The sequence below is a fragment of the Abramis brama genome, assembly GCF_963993115.1.
Source record: "Abramis brama genome assembly, chromosome: 3".
Lineage (NCBI taxonomy): Eukaryota > Metazoa > Chordata > Actinopteri > Cypriniformes > Leuciscidae > Abramis > Abramis brama.
In genome coordinates this window covers 24,948,465-24,966,379 of record NC_139965.1, presented here as the reverse complement: position 1 = coordinate 24,966,379, position 17,915 = coordinate 24,948,465, and the positions used below count along the sequence as shown (strand labels likewise).

Below are 17,915 nucleotides of genomic sequence, written 5' to 3'. Positions count from 1 at the left end.
CTAATAGGCCTACTCTAATGAGAGTAAGTTGACTCCATCCATCCATCCATCCATCCATCTATCCATCTATCCATCTATCCATCCATCCATCCATCCATCTATCCATCTATCTATCTATCTATCCTCCAACAAACTTTCAGATGTGATCATATTGCTCACTGACATGCACAATGTAGCTAATGTTTTAGTTTTATGAAGATGCTGTTATTCACTGTTATAGAATCTGAAGGCATTTGAGTAAACTGGACAGAGGTCATCGTTCACCTAGTACCCTTGCTTTTCCTGACTAAGTCAGGAAATCAGTCAAGACTGGTGCACATTAAAATGCCAATAGTCTTCCCAACCACAATGATGTTGTTGATGATTTTCTAAATTATAATCAACTTTTAAAAAAATGATCTCGTGTGCAGCATGTTGCTATTATTGTTTCATAGAATGGTTGGCTGATGAACATGCTACAGTCTGATTAGCAGAAACAGAGGGCGTATGTATGCATAAATTCAGTGGACTCAGTGAGCTGATGGTGATGGTAAGATAGTGATTAAATCAGGTCAGATACAGTTGTTTATTTCATCTCTTCCTACTACTATTTAACTTTACTATAGCAGCATGTGGTTTATCCACTGATCTTCTGCTTATACTGGATATGCTGAGTTGAATTAATATTTCTCTAAGCAAATTAATTCACAAATGTAACTTTTGTGCATATTTGCGTAGGCCATTATCACTATCTAAGAAGTTAGTTTAGATGTGTCTACCTTAGGGAAGGACTAAACAGACTGTGATGCAATACTGTAGAATACAAACACATTGTATCTAGGAATATAATGGTTGCTGTAGTCTAAATCCTCATTCACAGGAAAACAGACATGAGTTATGTATAACAGTATGTTTATTTTATGTCAGGTCTAGATTAGCAGAATGACAGTACATGTCTTTAACATTTTCAGTGTGGTAATTATTCTCCAAATTTTTCATTTATGAGAGAGTAAAAAGTAAAAAAATAATAATCTGAAACTGAAATTGAAATAACACAATAAAAGACAAAAAATATAATATGATGTCTTTGAATTGTACAAACAACTGCTATTAATTCAAGTGCCAAGAAATAAATTACTAAGTTAATTTTTAAAAAGAGAAAAAACATATTAAACATATTTTTTTTTTTCCCATAAACAATAGCTACAAAATACCTAAAGCTTAAAATATCACATTAAGCTTTGTTATGCCTGAAATGTGAACATGTCTGAATGTTGTATTATACACAATACTGCTCCTTTCTTCTAAAAATTATTTTCTTCTACATTTAACACACTGTAGCATAAATACACATTTATTTCTTCTTAAGCTTATATTTAATAGTTCATCGCTTGTTTTTTTAGCATGCATTGCAAAATTTATCCTGTTACCTCATGCATGTTACCTTATCAGCAGTTATGCATGCAGTTAGTTCATATGTCGTACTGATTTGTCCGGACTTTTCATCTTTGAGTAAACAGAGTGGACAGTAAAGTACCCTCTTCCTTCATTTTAGTGAGAGAAAAACATGTATCTGCTGTTATAGGTTTGTCAGATCTCTGTGAAAGTTAAGAAGAAGACAAATAGTTGTAGGATTGGACAAAGGAATGAAGGACATTATGGATACAACAATCCTTGAGTAGTTCAACTCTCTCACTGAGTCTGTACAAGCTGCTGAGAAACCAGTTGGAAATCATGATTATCTCTAAATGCAATGAACCTGCAATCTCTTACTGGCAGTGGTGTGACACTTGATGGTGAAGAAACTGTGGATGCTTTCCACAAAATACCTGATTGTTTCTATTTGCTCCATGTTGATGGTGCTCTTTGAACATTCTCTATAGTTCTACTTCTGTGAAAAACATGAAAATAACTAGAATTATGCATAATTAACACTTGCTGTCTTTCATAGCTGCTTGGTTTAATGAGTGTACTTTGGCAAAAGACTCAGAAAAGAGATCTTGAGGAAAAGTCAGAGAAGAAAAGAGAGTTTCTTGCTTGATGTCTATGGTGAAGGAAAAGATACCATACTTTCCCTCTCTGTTCAGTTGACGGTGTTTAATTCATATTTGTTGTCATCTTCAAGGTTCTTCTCAGGTTCAGGATGGTGCAGCTCAATCATTAGGAAGTAGATCCCTGCTCCAACCACACCTCCCACCATCGGCCCGGCCACTGGAACCCACCACCAGCCATTTCCAGCACTGAACACACACATGGTTTGATATTTTGCATTTAATGCAATAACATTCAGACATAAATGATTTAAGTAACCAAATATAGCACAAATTGTCCAAATACTTTTTGTGGCCACTGTATATAAATTAAATGCAAATTTATATAGGTGTCATTTTGCATATTGGTGATTCATATCTTGTAATGTTTAAAATATGAATGGGATAAAACATTATTTGGGACGTATGCATTTCTTTGAATTTCATTCCATTTGAATTCTACATCAGTTGTAAATTACAGTTGTAATTAAGCTTAAAGTAGACTTGATTAGGAATGTGCCTGTACATTACTGGTGTATCTGAAGTGTTGTTCTGTGGTCAGACTGAAGGATGATGTCAACACTGTTTTGGTGTCTAGTCTTGCTGCACAGACACTAATGCATTCATAGTAATCTGTGCTTAGTGTGTCACTCCAGTGCTCCCTGTCTGCAGCACTCTTTCCCTCCCTCAATCCCTTGATCCTTTTATAGGCTACTGAGAAAACAAATGCTCTGTGTCCTTCAACCTGCTCTACAAACAAGTTGGCGAAGGTAACTGTAAACAAATGCATAGCCACTGCATACAGGCACTTTGCTGAACTGAATTTATGCAACGCTCATTTACAATATAGTGTTTAAAAATGTACACACCAGAGCCATTTGCACTCAGGTTACCCATAATCTGTCTTTGAGTTGGAAGACAAATTAAGCAGACAGATCAAGCACTTCCTCACGTAGTCAACTGATATGTGATTAGCTCTCCGTGGACGTCACCCTGTGTTTGTAGTTGTAAAGGGCTGAATAACAAAATATACTGAAATATTTGACAGCTGAATGACCAATCAGACTAATCAGTACATTTCAAGAGATTTGCATGAGTGAGTTAAGGGCTATAGTGTTTTGGAGACTTTTCACTTCTGAAATTTGTGATTGTAAACACAGCAGTTTTCTGTTTATCCACCTCTATTGCATATGTTAGACAATTATTTCATACAACATTTCATCATTCTTTACTCAATCCTGTGCATAAAATCTGACTCTTTTTGCTGTTGAAGAGCAGCAACAGAAACTCTCTCTCTCTGTGACAATGACCTACATAACTATGATTGCTAAAAGCAGAGTTATAGTGAAAGACGATAATGTTTTTTTCCCTTTAATAGGAAAAGTTAGAGGAATAAAATACGTCCTGTCTTTGGTTGTGCCACTCTGAATATTTATGCAAGGAGACTGCCTCACGTACATTTTTAAAATTGCTTCAATATGCAGGAGATACACAAGTGCATTAAAAAATTCATTTGCTCTGTCAGAAGAATGGTGATAGGCCTTTGCACTTAAAGTCTATTTGGAGTTTCTAAAGGTACCTTGGTGGGAGGTGTGCCTCTGTTTCTCACATGCTGAATCTTTTGTCACAAGGTAACACTTCTAGGTGTATTGTGTTTTAGTACACACCCATATACAAATTTTCCTATTATATGTATTATTAATAATACATATAAGGGAAGAAGTGGAAAATCCAACCAAACAATAACAAAAAGAGTATGTTGACGCAGCAAAGGTTTTCTGTACCTGAACACTTCTAAGCCCCATCCTGCTACAGCAGTGAAAAGCCGTGGTCCCAAGTCTCTGGCAGGGTTGATCGGATAGCCGCAGTTCAGCGCCATGGACACTCCGATAGCCAGGATGCTCAGACCAATAACCAGAGGCTCCATCCCTTTAGGTGCCCCGATATTCTTCTTATCTACTATGGCTAAAATACAGAGGACCAGGGCAGCTGTGCCAATCACCTGTGTAAACAGAGACTAATGATCAGCAAAACATTCTTGCCTGTTTTATCTTAAAGGAAAAAAGTAATTGTGAGATAAATTTAAAAATAGGAAATAAGTTCACATTGTGAGTTATAAAGTTTAAAGTATATTTCATTTAGGTTTTTTTTTATTAGTTTCTTGGTAAAATGTTCTCCACCAGTTATTTCTATGCTTATGATTTATATTTACTGTTCTTTCCTTTTAAAAGGATGGTTCGGCGTAAAATCAACCTAGGGTCCTTAGCACTATGACCTCGAGCCAGAATGCTACCGCCAACCTGGACATCGAGGTCACTTCCGTTATTTGGGAAAAGCCTGTAAAAGTCCTGGCAGAAAGCGATGCATAAGGATGTAGTGTAAGACTAATTATTATTTTTTCCGAAGTAATAATTGTTGCAAACTGGTACTACCAACAAAATATTAGTGCATTCCTGGAACTGGGCGTCGTTACACTACATCCTTATGCATCGCTTTCTGCCAGGACTTTTACAGGCTTTTCCCAAATAACGGAAGTGACCTCGACGTCCGGGTTAGCGGTAGCGTTAGCCATCAGGCAAGTGTTATTTAAATAAACTCCTGATGTACTTACAAACTTTCCAATGCCTCATTTTATGAGTACAGAACCTATTTGTACTACTGTAGAAGTTTGGTACCATTCTGGGCATTATTAGTGGGGTAATTTACGAGATACATCCTTGGATCCATTAGCCATTCGGCTGATATCTCTAAATAAGCTCTAACTTTAATAATGTTCAAAGGAACCTAGGTTGATTTTATTCCGAACCATCCCTTTAACTCAAATAATTCAAACCACAAGCTTTAACACCATTTGACTGTATATTAACCAGTGAGATCATTTGATATTTTGAATAATGAATTACTGTGTTATACTCACCTGATCAACAAATCCATTTAACAATGAGAGATCTTCATGTGGATATGAAGCAAAGATACCTGCTGTGGCATTCTGACCAGTAACATGCAGATGTCCATCAGAGAAATTGGCAATGGCACCTATGGACAAGAGAATTTTTTTAAGGTATTTTATGCTGAAAAATGCAAATGAGTTGCTGCAAAGGATAGATTTCAACATCTAACAGCTTTTCAACTATACTATCTTAGAAATTAATTAATAGGAAGTAATTTGTAAGTAAGTGTAGCCTACTCTCAAATGTTAAATCTTATGTCTAATGTCTAATCTAAATCTATCAAAGGTCAAAACAAGCCAGACCATTTAGTTTGAGTTGTGTGTGTCTAATATATGGATGTATGTAAGTATACTTTAGCAGACTGCCATAGAAGAGGAGTCAATAACAGAAGCAATAACAAGTGCACTGAAAACTTACCATAGTACAGACCATAGACGGCACAAGACCCGGCAAAGGCACCAAGAAATTGAGCTGCCACATAGACAGGAAATTTCTTTATTGGGAGTTTCCCCATGACAACCATAGCCAGAGAAACAGCTGGGTTCACATGTCCACCTGCAATAAGATGCAATAATTGCGAGACTGCAAACCTTTGATGACAGCAAATTATTTGTATTGGTTTTAGTGGTCCATTATTTTATGGTAATTTTGTATTGATTGAGGTTTGTATAAAAGCATGCTGAGTTTTTTTGTGGTAAAGATTATTGTCTAATACAATCAAAGGGATACACTGCATCATTCATTTCAAACTCACAGTTATTTGCTTTCTCTCACTGCTAGGTATATGCTCTCACTTTACCCCCTCTTAATCCAGAGAGTTCCTCATAAACACTGTCTACAAAAACTAGTCAAGGAAGTCAATGGGAATTGGGTCTGACATAATCTGGCTGAGTGTTCTGACATCACAGCAGGGCTTAGGAGTAACTCTGCTTTGACATAAGAGCGCTCAGGCCTGTAGAACTGTCTGTGACCCCACTGTACACACCGCTTCAGCTCTCATGCCAGCAAAACAGAATGGAAAACACTGGCCTGATTTCTCAATTGATTGGTAGCTGATTTAATGTAAAAACGCAGCGAATCAGGACCTTGTCTGGTTTGTTCACTTTTCTTAATTTCAGTTTTGTCCCATTACATTCATTAAGCAGGAATCCAATATTGTTGTTTGGGTCTTTTGAACTTCATCATCACATTGAAGAGAGAAGAATCTAAAAAGCAACATTACATGTTACACAGTAAAATGTAAATCATTTTTGTTAAAAAACAGAATTAAACTTTTTTCATTCACAAGAATTATTACATTACAGAAATATATTTCCATTATGTACGGCACGTAGAGTGAGTTAAAGGCTTAATAATGATGGGCCAGTGCCTACACCTGACTTCACCCTGGGACATATGCTCCAGAAAAGCTCATTAGTTCAATACTGTAGTCATCATCACAGCGTGTAAGATTATCACATTCACAGTCATGTGGGCTGCTGGGCAAACCAACTTATTCATGCACAAATGCACACTTTAAACTGCAGAACTCGGGCTATATTTAACATTGCATGCATATAGATTTATATATTGCTCACTGTACACAGTGAGAAGCAAGATCCGCTGGCAGCATATGATGAGGAACAGATCTGAAGCTCATGACTTGTCACCCCTGATAATTCAGTTGCAAGCATCGCCAAAATAACATATGCGCAATTGCACAATTCTAGAAGCCACAACTGACGGATAAACCACAGGGTCTTATGCCCCTCAACATATCTCCTGTGCACAACCCGACCTGCAACACACAACCCTTTCCTCAAGGCAACATCATTATCCTTTTAATTATTATAGTTGTTGTTAATAATAATAATAATAATTACAAATGAATACTACTACTACTAATAATAATAGCATTTTTTCTTTGTAGCTTTCCTTGATGTCGTCTTCTATGTGTAATTGCAATAAAAACAATATTTATTAATATGTATTAAAAATGCTAACATGAATTAAAGGACAATTTATTATTATTGTTATATTTATTATCCAATGCTATTATTTTATGTAATAATTGTTTTTTTAAGATGACCACGCACTTCAACTGTTCACAGTGCTGGTGTGTGTTTACCATACAGCGACGTAACTCACTGCTTAAATACCATAGTACGATGAAGAATTCAACTAGCTAGACTGTTTCCCGACACTGTATTGTTGCAAATTTGTTGTTCAACCAAGTTGGTTAATGATGTCACGCAGGCTGTGGAGTAATAACTTCTTTTAACTAATTCTTTTGAGTTCAATTAATACTGTTATAATGCTATAAATTAAGGACGTCGCATCTGAGGACTAATTCTCATTGTTCTCATGTTATTCCAAAGCACTGAAATAATCTACCTCTACATCTTAGACTGGCTCCTTCTTTAGGTTATTTAGTAGGCTAATTGGCAAGAGGCTCTTAACAGATGTTGTTAGTCACTGTAATTTTACTGTGTGATTGTACAGCACATTGGTCAACATTATGTTGTTTTAATTGTGCTTTATAAATAAATAAACAAACAAACAAACACAAATTTTGCTTTATTTCCAGAATCAATCATAGACTCCTTCTTACACACTAAGAGTAGATTGGAACACAGTTGTATTGTCAAATAACTCAAATCTCTTGACAAACTATAAGATGTAAATGACATTTGTATATATTCTAAATAAAAGATAGAGATTGTATTGAATGCCAGCTTGCTTATTTTGCTCAAGATAAGGACTTCGCTTTGGCTCAATTCTCAAATTAGACTTTTTTTTTTCTCAAAACAATAAGTTTTAGATCTCTGAACAATTAGTTTCTTGTTCAGATCAGACTTGAATTTGGAATGCAATAGGAATCACAATCTTATCAATCATCCAATCAAGTTTGGAAAATATACATATACTGTATATACATGTATATCAGCACAATCACCACCATTTTTGAACATGCAGGAGCACCCTGAACAGCAGCAGCTACATCAGTACTGTATAAATACATTTTTGTAGAAATGTTTTACATGTAAACTGAAAATTCTTGCCATGGAAGAGCAATAGAAAGATATATAAGAAGATATGCACTTGTATGTGTTAGAGAGAGACATAATAGAGTGTTCTAAAAATGAACAAGCAACTGAAAATTTTTTAAGTTTACATGTAACACATTTCTGCAAAAATAAATGTACTGTATAAATACAAATGTTCATTTTCTTTTTGTGTACTGCAGTATTGACTTTTCCCAGTCAATTATTACCTACTCTCAGAATCTGTATTTACACAGACAAAACTGACATTCTGCATAGCATAGAAAGCAGTAGGAAAAAAAATGAAATTTGTATAACAAATATTTCCATGGTGAAAAAAACATCTAAACATTCTGACCAGTGTGCATCACACAATGACATTTTTTTTTTTTTTTTGGGTGCCATTGGCCAATTTATTGACACAATAACTAGGTTTTGAAGCATGAATTAAATGTTTTGGCTGAGTTACTACATTATGCAGACATGCAATAGAGTTGTGATGTTTCAGCAAACGGTTGTGACAATTGCACTTACAGTTTCACAAGTTCACACTTACAAAAAATGAGCCAGAAAGAGTACATGATATGCGTATTTGGCGTGCTGTCCGAGGAGAGGGCTCCGGGCTCAGTATTTGGCCCAAACCCAGAGTACACCCCCCATATTCCCAGCCAAGAGTGAGGAGTCGGGCTGGTGGAGGGATGCTGAGAAGCTGTCGAGGAACGTAGGTGAGTCGACTGTGTATATAGGCCTCCTCTCATGCTGATATAGACATGATAATTGCTGATGACATGTTGATTGGATAGATCATCTGAACGTGCTCCTCCCAAACTTTGTTAATGAAACATTGTGAAAAAATGTGAAAAAATTGAAAAAATGTGCCAAAGTGTTGAGAAAAACTGTAAGTCCGCATGTCATGCAAACAAGAAACTGTGCTTCTAACCGCAGGTCAAGAGCTGTAGTTTCGGGAAACACTGACTCATTGAACTATCCTGATAACGACGGAACATGTGACCATAGTTGACCAACGATGCTTTTGGGAAACGCACCACCTTTTGGGAAACGCACTCAGATTCAGGAGGTATGGGTACCAGAGAGTAAAAGAATAAATGATATATCTCCCGAAGGTTTTGGAGCGAGAGAGTGGTTTGCATCTCAAGATGTCTTGTGGGTTTCTTCGACATACAATATATGAATGCACAACACATGAACATAGGACATGCTTTCTGGCAAGTCTAGATTTAAGCTACTACTCATTCGAAAATGAGTCTATTCACCTGAGAGCAGTTGTGGTTAGTCTAAGTGGATCAGTGTAGTCAATTATTGCCAATAATGTTTTTCCACTTTGTCTTATCGTGTAAATGTGCTCTTATTTATGTTTTTTTTGTGTTGCTTCTCATTTAAAGGAAATGATAAAAGAAATTCCTGGAATCCTCAGCATTATTGTAACAGATTATAATAAAAGCTTCACCTCACCATAATCCTTGAGGAATTCACTTAATGAAGGCCAGGCATACGTTTCCAATCTGGTATATCAAACCGGACACACGCCTCTGCTTGACACTAAGCCTTATGCAAGTTTTAAGAACATGTAATTGAGCCATCATCTCCTCCTCCCCCCTGTCCATCATCACAGTATATTTTTGAGGACCCCCCCCCCCCCCCCCCCCAATGACAGAGAAACCGAGCGTCTCAAATACAAAAAGCACAAGGTTTTCCTCCTCTATTATGTTGTTCATTAATCCTAAAATTTGTATGGAAGCACAAGTCTGTTACGCACTGAAGCAAATCCACCCTTCACTCTCTTTCTCTTTGGGGTCAAAGGTCAAGATGGAATACTCAACATGGGGCATATTTGATCCAGCTGTCTAAGGCTTATTACTGCATGAAATGATTTTTCTGCCTCACGAGCCATTTTACTCCTTTGACCAGGTTTACAGTAGGTTTAATAGGATAAACTCACATAAACTGCAAACGGAGGAATAAATTGAGCCGTATGTGGTATTGGTTATAGTATGTATATATTAAATTTTTACATATATATTGTAGTGTTGCATATGGCGAATAGGTGAGTACATCGCATGTTTGTTGAGCATGACCAAAGATCACAAACAACTGTGAAAAACAGCCCTGATGGATAGCTAAATATGACCTTTGAAATGAAAAGATGCTTTGAACTCGGCTGTCCCAGTGCCTTTTCTCAATCAACTGAACATGTATATTGGAATAATTTCAACAATTTAATTGCAAAGTTCCATTAAATTTGTGTATTATTTTTGATAGAAGACTATTTAGGTAACTGACTGTAAAGCGAATTGAAGTTTATGCAGTATATGGGTCAATGACGTGACGCCTAAATTTTCTGTCCGATTGCATTTTTTCTGGCAAAAACGGGTTTAAATGCATAAAAGATACTGCATATTTGAAGTACCTCTCCCATGTATGTACTCACTTTAACTCATCAAAAACCTTTACTTATTTGTTATTTTTTTGTTATTTAAAGTGTCAAAACATCATGTGGTGCGACCGTCCGGCCATAACTTCTTTGAAAAAAAAACGTCTTTGAAATTACTCTGAATTTATTCAAATTTATTTTCTGCACTATTTGGCATGATTTCGAAAATGTTTTGTAATCCTTTAAAAAAATTCAAAGCATTTGTATTTATATTTCCATCATAATATACAAACAAACTTTGTCCGATGATGTCCATTTTATGAAATATCATGTGGTGTGACCATCAAGGAACTACCATTTTGGGACTTTTTTCATGTTGAAAACTATTCAAACACAGGACGTTATATCATATACCAATTTACCAAGGACCTATGGAAGCAGCAAGCAGGTTTGTAATTCTCTCAAATTGAAAAAAAAATAAACCTCTGTAATGGTTGGTATGTAGTTGCCACATTTGGATGTCATGTGGTATGACCTCAAAAAAATAATAATATTAAAGTTATTTCTACAAATATCTATTTGTATTATAAATTTCATAGTGACCTTTTTTTGGGAAGCTAGCTTGTTTTGTTTAGGTGGCCAATTCTGTGCCTGTAAATTTTGAATGAATTTGAAAATATCATGTGGTACGACCAAATATCATGTGGTGCGACCACTGCAGACTGTTTTCCATGATAGATATATGTCCTAGATTGGCAGTTTTATGCTTTTATATTCAATTGACAGTTTTCTTCATATATTTCAAGTTTGTTTACTCTTTGTACAATATGAGAAAAATGCAACAACAAAAAATCAGAGCATGTAATTTCAGTTTAGTAATTATGCATTTGTTAGTAGTGTATTTATTATTGCCTATTTATTTATTTAAAACTATTTGAATCTATTTTACCAGATGCCACTGCCAAGCGAAAAAATTCTGACCCTGCAGCGAGTACCTTGATAGGAGAAGAGTGAAATATTATTACAGTATAAAATATCTGTTTTCTATGTGAACATATAGTAAACTGTAATTTATTCCTGTGATCAAAGCTAAATTTAATCTTCAGCATTTTTAATCCAGTCTTCAGTGTCACATGATCCTTCAGAAATCATTCTAATATGTAACCCTGGACCACAAAACCAGTCACATGGGTCAATTTTTTTAAATTGAGATTTATACATCATATGAAAGCTGAAAAAATAAGCTTTCCATTGATGTATGGTTTGTTAAGATAGAACAATATTTGGCCGATACAACTGAAAATCTGGAATCTGAGGGTGCAAAAAAATCTAAACATTGAGAAAATCGCCTTTAAAGTTGTCCATTTATGTTTGCGATATTGCTATATTCACTCATCAAAAATAAATATTTTATATATTTATGGTAGGACATTTACAAAATATGAAACATGATCTTTATTTAATATCCTAATGATTTTTGGAATAAAAGAAAAATCGATAATTTTGACTAGGGCCGCAACGACGCGTCGACGTCATCGATTACGTCGACTATGAAAATACGTCGACACGCATGAAATGCGTCGACGCGTCACATTAATTATTTACGTTTAAATGTCGAGTAATGGCGGCTTCTGCTCCCGCGAAGCTTTCAGTGCATGTGCCATTTTTTTAAAAGGTGTGTATGCACATGTAGACTAGAGACCTGCACTCCCGCGGGACCCAACGCAACAGAGTGCGGAGCGGGAATATACAGTTAGTTCTGATGGCCAAGTGCGGACGCGGGCGGTAATGCACTCGTGTGTGCTGGTTGAGGGAGAATAAAACGATTCGCGGGACTCCCACAAAATAGAAATATCTATAAATTGAACATCTAAAAACAAATAAATTTTCATTTATCTGTTGCACAAAAGCAACAAGAACAACTAAAACAAAATAGAAACGATTTACAAGCCAGAGTCTCTATTTATAACATGTTTGCAGCGTTGAACAATGTAGCCAATCACAGACATATGTGTTGATTTCTTGAACGCAATGGCCAATCAGATGCATTTAAAATAGAATCTTTTTGTTCAGTGCTGAATTCTGCATACTGGCAAATCATCTGATTATAACAAAGTGTAGATATTATGAAAGATTCATTGTGCAGCCAGTTTCACTGATAATAACAGAGATTTGTGAGATCGCGATGAACTGAGATGTCAGCATTTTAGGAATTATTAAGGGAGGAAATCCGTCCCGCGCGGCGCAGGTCTCTAATGTAGACTTTAAAAACAAACGACTAAAGCACACCTAACGCGTTTTTCAGGTTCGAAAACGCGAGGTGCACAGCACTGAACCATCACACAGAACGAGCAATGCGCTGCGTTTTTTATGTTGCTAGGCACCACTGAAACAGCTGTCCTGTCAGTCAAGTAAACATCAAATCAGCCTTTTATTAACTATATTTACTTTGTTAACATTGTGGTAGTTACGGTTCGTGAAGTCGTTAAGCTCCTGCAACCCGCGAGAGCACCACAAGTTTATCCTCCATCATCGCACTCTCCGGGCGTTCAACGGAATTCATTCTCCATTCATTCGATTGGACAGTGGAAAAAAACGCGATAACGTCGGGCGCTCTTTCCGCTCGGAGTTTTTTTTTTTACTTCAAAAACGCGAGGCGCAGCAGGCGCATAAACAACGCTCGCTGCCATAGGAAACCAATTGAAAATAGGCGCCTCTCAAAAACGCGTCAGGTGTGATCAGCCCCTAACTTTATATTTACATTACCGGTAGCCTAGGCTGCAATATAGTGCATGTGAACCTTTTAGCAGATAAACAAGTGCATTTTCGGACAAGTTAATGGACAAGTTAATTGAGTAAATCATATTCCCACTATGGTAATTAATAACAGACTCTAGTAAACACATTTCCTAAATACTGTAGGCCTGTGACTATATACATCTTACATTTTATGAAATAGTACCATTAGTTAAAAAAATAAAGTTTAAAATCGTCACCTTCCTAAAATAATTGCCTAAGTCATTTTTTGACAAAAATGATTTTTTTGCATAAGTCATCTCCTGATGATGCTGGCCACCTCTGGTAAAATCCCCACATCCTCAGTTGAACAGATCATGCATTTCTACCCCTGTAGTATAATGGCCTATGTCAAGAGTGTGACTTAGGCCGTTTTATTTGGCCTAAGTCAAAAGATTTTACAAGCAATTTTAAAAGGCAATTTTACAAGCTTTTCAAGATGGGAGCTGCATCAAGAAGAACGAACCTCTGAAGTTATTTTTCATTTTTTTTTTGTGTTTTCTGAGAAACCTGAAAAATGACTTAGGCAATTATTTTAGGAAGGTGATGATATTCAATTATTGGTTCCGTTTTTGTGTTTTCTGAGAAACCTGAAAAAATGACTTGGCCAATTATTTTAGTAAGGTGACGAAATGCTTCCTGTTCGCATATTTCATAATAAAATGACAATTACCCTTTCTGAAATACAATTTTTTTGTCATCCATAGATTTCATGTTAAAATAATATACAGATGCACTACAGCTGATATATTGTTGTTATTATTATTTATTGGAAAGTTTGCCAATGGATAAATCGGCTAATCCCCAAAATAACCATTAGATTAATCGTAAAAATAATCGTTAGATTAGTCGACTAATCGAAGAAATAATCGATAGATTAATCGACAACAAAAATAATCGTTAGATGCAGCCCTAATTTTGACCCATACAATGTATTGTTGGCTATTGCCACAAATATATCCTGTGCGACTTGTGACTGTTTTTGTGATCCAGGGTCACTAATGATTTGCTGCTCAAGAAACACTTCTGATTATTATCAATGTTCATATTTTTGTGGAAACTGTGATACATTTTATATGTCAGGATTATTTGATGAATAGAAAGTTCAAAAGAACAGCATTTATTTGAAATAGAATCTTTCGTAACATTATAGCTATTATTACATTATTTTCGTAACATTATTATCTTTACTGTCACTTTTTATCAACTGAATGTGTCCTTGATTAATAAAAGTATTAATTACTTTAAAAACTATTGACCCCAAATGTTACCTGTATACAATAATTTATGAAATAATTTATATCTATATAACATTATTATTTGTTAGAAAGAAATTCTAAGTCAAGTTAAAAGAAATGGTGCACTTGTGTTTGTGATGTGATTTTTATAAAAAAAAAGTTTATGTTCAGGAAAATTCTGTAAAATTTGTATGAAATCTGGTTTAAATCTTTTTTTTTTGTATAAAATGTATTGTTCATTGATCTCTTTAACTATATAAGGTCTTCGTGTCATTTGGAGCGACCACTTATCATGTGGTGTGACCAATAAAAGCAATCACTGTATTAAATGTAAAATAAAATATCTTATTTCTGTGGCTGAAATATGAATCACTGATACAGTATGCTTTAGTAAATGATATTTTTAAAACATTTATATCAGTTTTATGTGATTTACAGGAAAAGTAAGTCTGTTAACTAGATTTAAGAAGGCAACTCAGAAATTATAGAACAAAAAACGAGATCATTATTTACAAAAACTTGCAAAACTTGGTTTCTAAACACTTTAATTACTAAGAACTTGTAAAAAAAATGTTTAAGCATGTTAAGGAAATTAATTAATTTTAAGATAAATCACGGTCGCACCACATGACATTTTTTAAGGCTATGGACAATTCATCTAGATGAAAAAACACTAAAATCACTTAAATAATTTTTTTTAAATGAATTTAGGTGTACACAACATCCTTAATGTTTGAACAATTGCAACAGGTATTATTATTTTTTGTATTTTAAAATTGACCTGTCGAAAATTCTTATACGTCATTGACCCATATACGTTATCTTCTATACTTCTCCATTCGCCAGTGTGACGAGTTACCTGAAACGCCTCCTGCCATGTACACAGCCAGCATCACCCCTAGAGTAAAGCCAAAGTGGATGGTGAGATCTTCTCCGAGTGCGCCTCTGCTCAGGACTTTTTGGGCCACTGAACCACAACCGAACAGCTGTAAACAGGAAATGGGCAGAGAGGAGACAATTTAGGAAGACAATTAGTGGAAAAAGCTACCGCCATGCAGATAGGAAAAGCACTCTCTTGTTGTGGAGCACTTATTCAAAACTAATTAGTATAGCAGCTTGTTCGAAAGCTCAGTCCATTATGGTCAGGGCGGCACCCCAAAGCAACTAAATCTGTCATGATTAATCAAAATCTTTTCACTTAATTAACACCAGTAGAACACACTGTAGAAAAAGTCTGTGTATTTCACGTTTTAATATATAAATTGAAAAAATATATATATTATAAGTAAAAGAAGATTTATGATATTACTCATCAGGTAGTCATTTTTGTAGTAAAATGTGTTTCCCTTTAAAGTAATACTGCATGGGGCATGTTGTTAGTCTATATGGGATAAGTTGTCAAACCTGACATGACAAAATTTCAACAGTTAAACAATTATGAAACACAAACACCAGTTCACAAAAATTTCCACAAATTGTCAACTTTTAAAGGGTTTTGAATGAGGTGCTTAAAAACTAACATACAAAACCACTGCCAGAGAAAATTAGTGTTTGTCTAATTGGACTTTTTACACAAATCCTTTTACAGTAGTTGCTGAGATCAAGTCCTAGACAACTTAAACCATAGCCGTATCCTATTAAATAGCCATTAGAATTGATCAATAAGAAACATAAAATAAGAAGACACTAAATGCTAGTTTACATCACTCAAGGGTTTTGCATTTAGTGCAATGCATTTAGTCTAAAATGTTATGTTTACACATATAGCTGCTAATGCTATACTAATAATGGGGTTTATAATATGTTAAGAGCTTCTTTAAATTGAAAGAATATCAACCTCAACAACCCCTATACGACAAGAATGAAATAAGTTGACAGACTGATTTATTATTAAACAAAAAAATGGACACAAAACAGTCCATTGCACTTGAAATATTCATCATATTTCTGATGCATTTACTGTAATCAAACTGTGTTGTTAATCTCAGTTTACAAGTTCTGAAGTTCTGACAGGCAAAATAGCCTACTTACTATTAATACGAATGTCCCCAGTAATTCTGCCAGAAACTCTCTTATGATGTCCCGCCTCAACATGCATTTGCCCCTCAATTTTCTCAAGTTTTCGAGCTCCATAGTTTCCCCGCCAGTGAGATGTGATGTCCGGACAGACAGTTGAAGAGCTGAGCCCGCTGGAGTTTGAGTGTCTTAGGCTTTAACCATTTCCCCGCCCCTCCTGCTGCTACTTAGATGTCATTAAACACACTGACATGACAGGTTGGTGGTTCCTCTTTGCTCTCACTCTATCCATCCTATCCATCCTATCCATCCGTGCTGAGACAAATACGAGTTCGATCAACTAGAAAATATCATTACGTATAGCTTATTTGTTCAACTATCGTTTGCGAACTCAACGCTATAAGAGACGAGTTCTCAGAGAAATCAGTAGACTGACGTTCAATTAATTTTTGTTTACGAGGTGTAAAAAAAGATTTTTTCTGTCTGAGAAAAAATATCCCAGTAATTTATATATTCACATACATATAAATGCAATTCATTAAAAAAAATTAAATACATTTACTGTTTGTGTTGAGCTTTAACAAAAAAATGGTAAAAAGGACCGAGAAAAAAAAAATGCAATATTTTATTACTTTCTTTTGATGTTGACGCAATATGTAGGCTAAACGTATAATTTTTTTAAATTATCATCATCATCATTTATTTGTCAATGACCTACAGCACATAGGCCTATGTGAACTGAAAAATAGATGCACAAAAAACAACAACAACTAGGTATTTGTTTAATTTAGTCTCTAAATATAACATATCAGTGTTTTGCATAGCCTACTTGTTATTCATTGGGATTTCTTATTCTTGTAAGTTCTTCTCATTCAGAAAAGCATTACAGCGCAGCTTCAAATTGTAATGCGTATATTTGTCCACCGGGTGGAGCTGTTTGACAAAGTAAAAACAAAGAGGGCCAGAGTTCGGCGATGGCTGTGGTGACTGAACAGAAGAAACGATAGGATGGTAGCGGTATGTTTTGTTTGCATTAATCACTGTCACTTGTTCTGGGGTGTCGTCTTTGATGTGAGGCAGATACTGTCAGTGCTGCGAAATGAGGGGGATGTGCTGATGGAGAAAAAGCACCCCAGTGGGTTCTAACAAATTATAACACCCCGTCCCCTTCATCATCTTAACAGCCCTCAGTCCCTTAGCATGTCACACATGATAACTATCACGCAGGCTGGCCCTTTAAAAAAAAAAAAGAAGAAGAAAGAATTAAAATTAAAATTAAAAATTAAGTTAGCCTAGGCTGTATAGGCAATAGTAGGCCTAGGATATGTAAGTGTAGATGACATAACACTTTAACCTATTGGGTTTTTGGATTGCAAGTCTTTCCTTTGCAGGCCATCACACAGAGAGAGCACCTAAAAGTTTTTTTAAGTCCAACGGAATTCACTAAAGGCAGTTCGATATTTTCTTAATATTCTTAATTCCTTATAGTT

At 35.4% G+C, this 17,915-nt stretch overlaps 1 protein-coding gene across 5 annotated transcripts; it reads right to left on the bottom strand.

Annotated features, from left to right (window-relative positions):
• Nucleotides 1-874: 874 nt before the first annotated feature.
• On the bottom strand, nt 875-16,830 carry aqp9b (aquaporin 9b). Of its 5 annotated transcripts, XR_014605334.1 has the most exons (8): nt 16,441-16,630; nt 15,269-15,395; nt 5,378-5,515; nt 4,927-5,045; nt 3,794-4,011; nt 2,050-2,219; nt 1,809-1,870; nt 875-1,577 (listed from the first exon to the last, which is right to left on the bottom strand). XR_014605334.1 is itself a non-coding variant. In XM_084108297.1 (7 exons), the coding sequence occupies exons 1-6, from the start codon at nt 16,540-16,542 to the stop codon at nt 2,063-2,065; spliced, it is 861 nt and encodes a 286-aa protein (XP_083964423.1). In that variant the 5' UTR covers nt 16,543-16,630; the 3' UTR covers nt 875-1,870; nt 2,050-2,062. The 5 variants fall into 5 exon arrangements, 3 of the variants coding, with proteins under 3 accessions (XP_083964423.1, XP_083964422.1, XP_083964424.1); XR_014605335.1 differs by having other exon boundaries at nt 1,809-2,219; nt 16,441-16,628; XM_084108297.1 differs by having other exon boundaries at nt 875-1,870.
• Between the last annotated feature and the right edge of the window lie 1,085 nt (nt 16,831-17,915).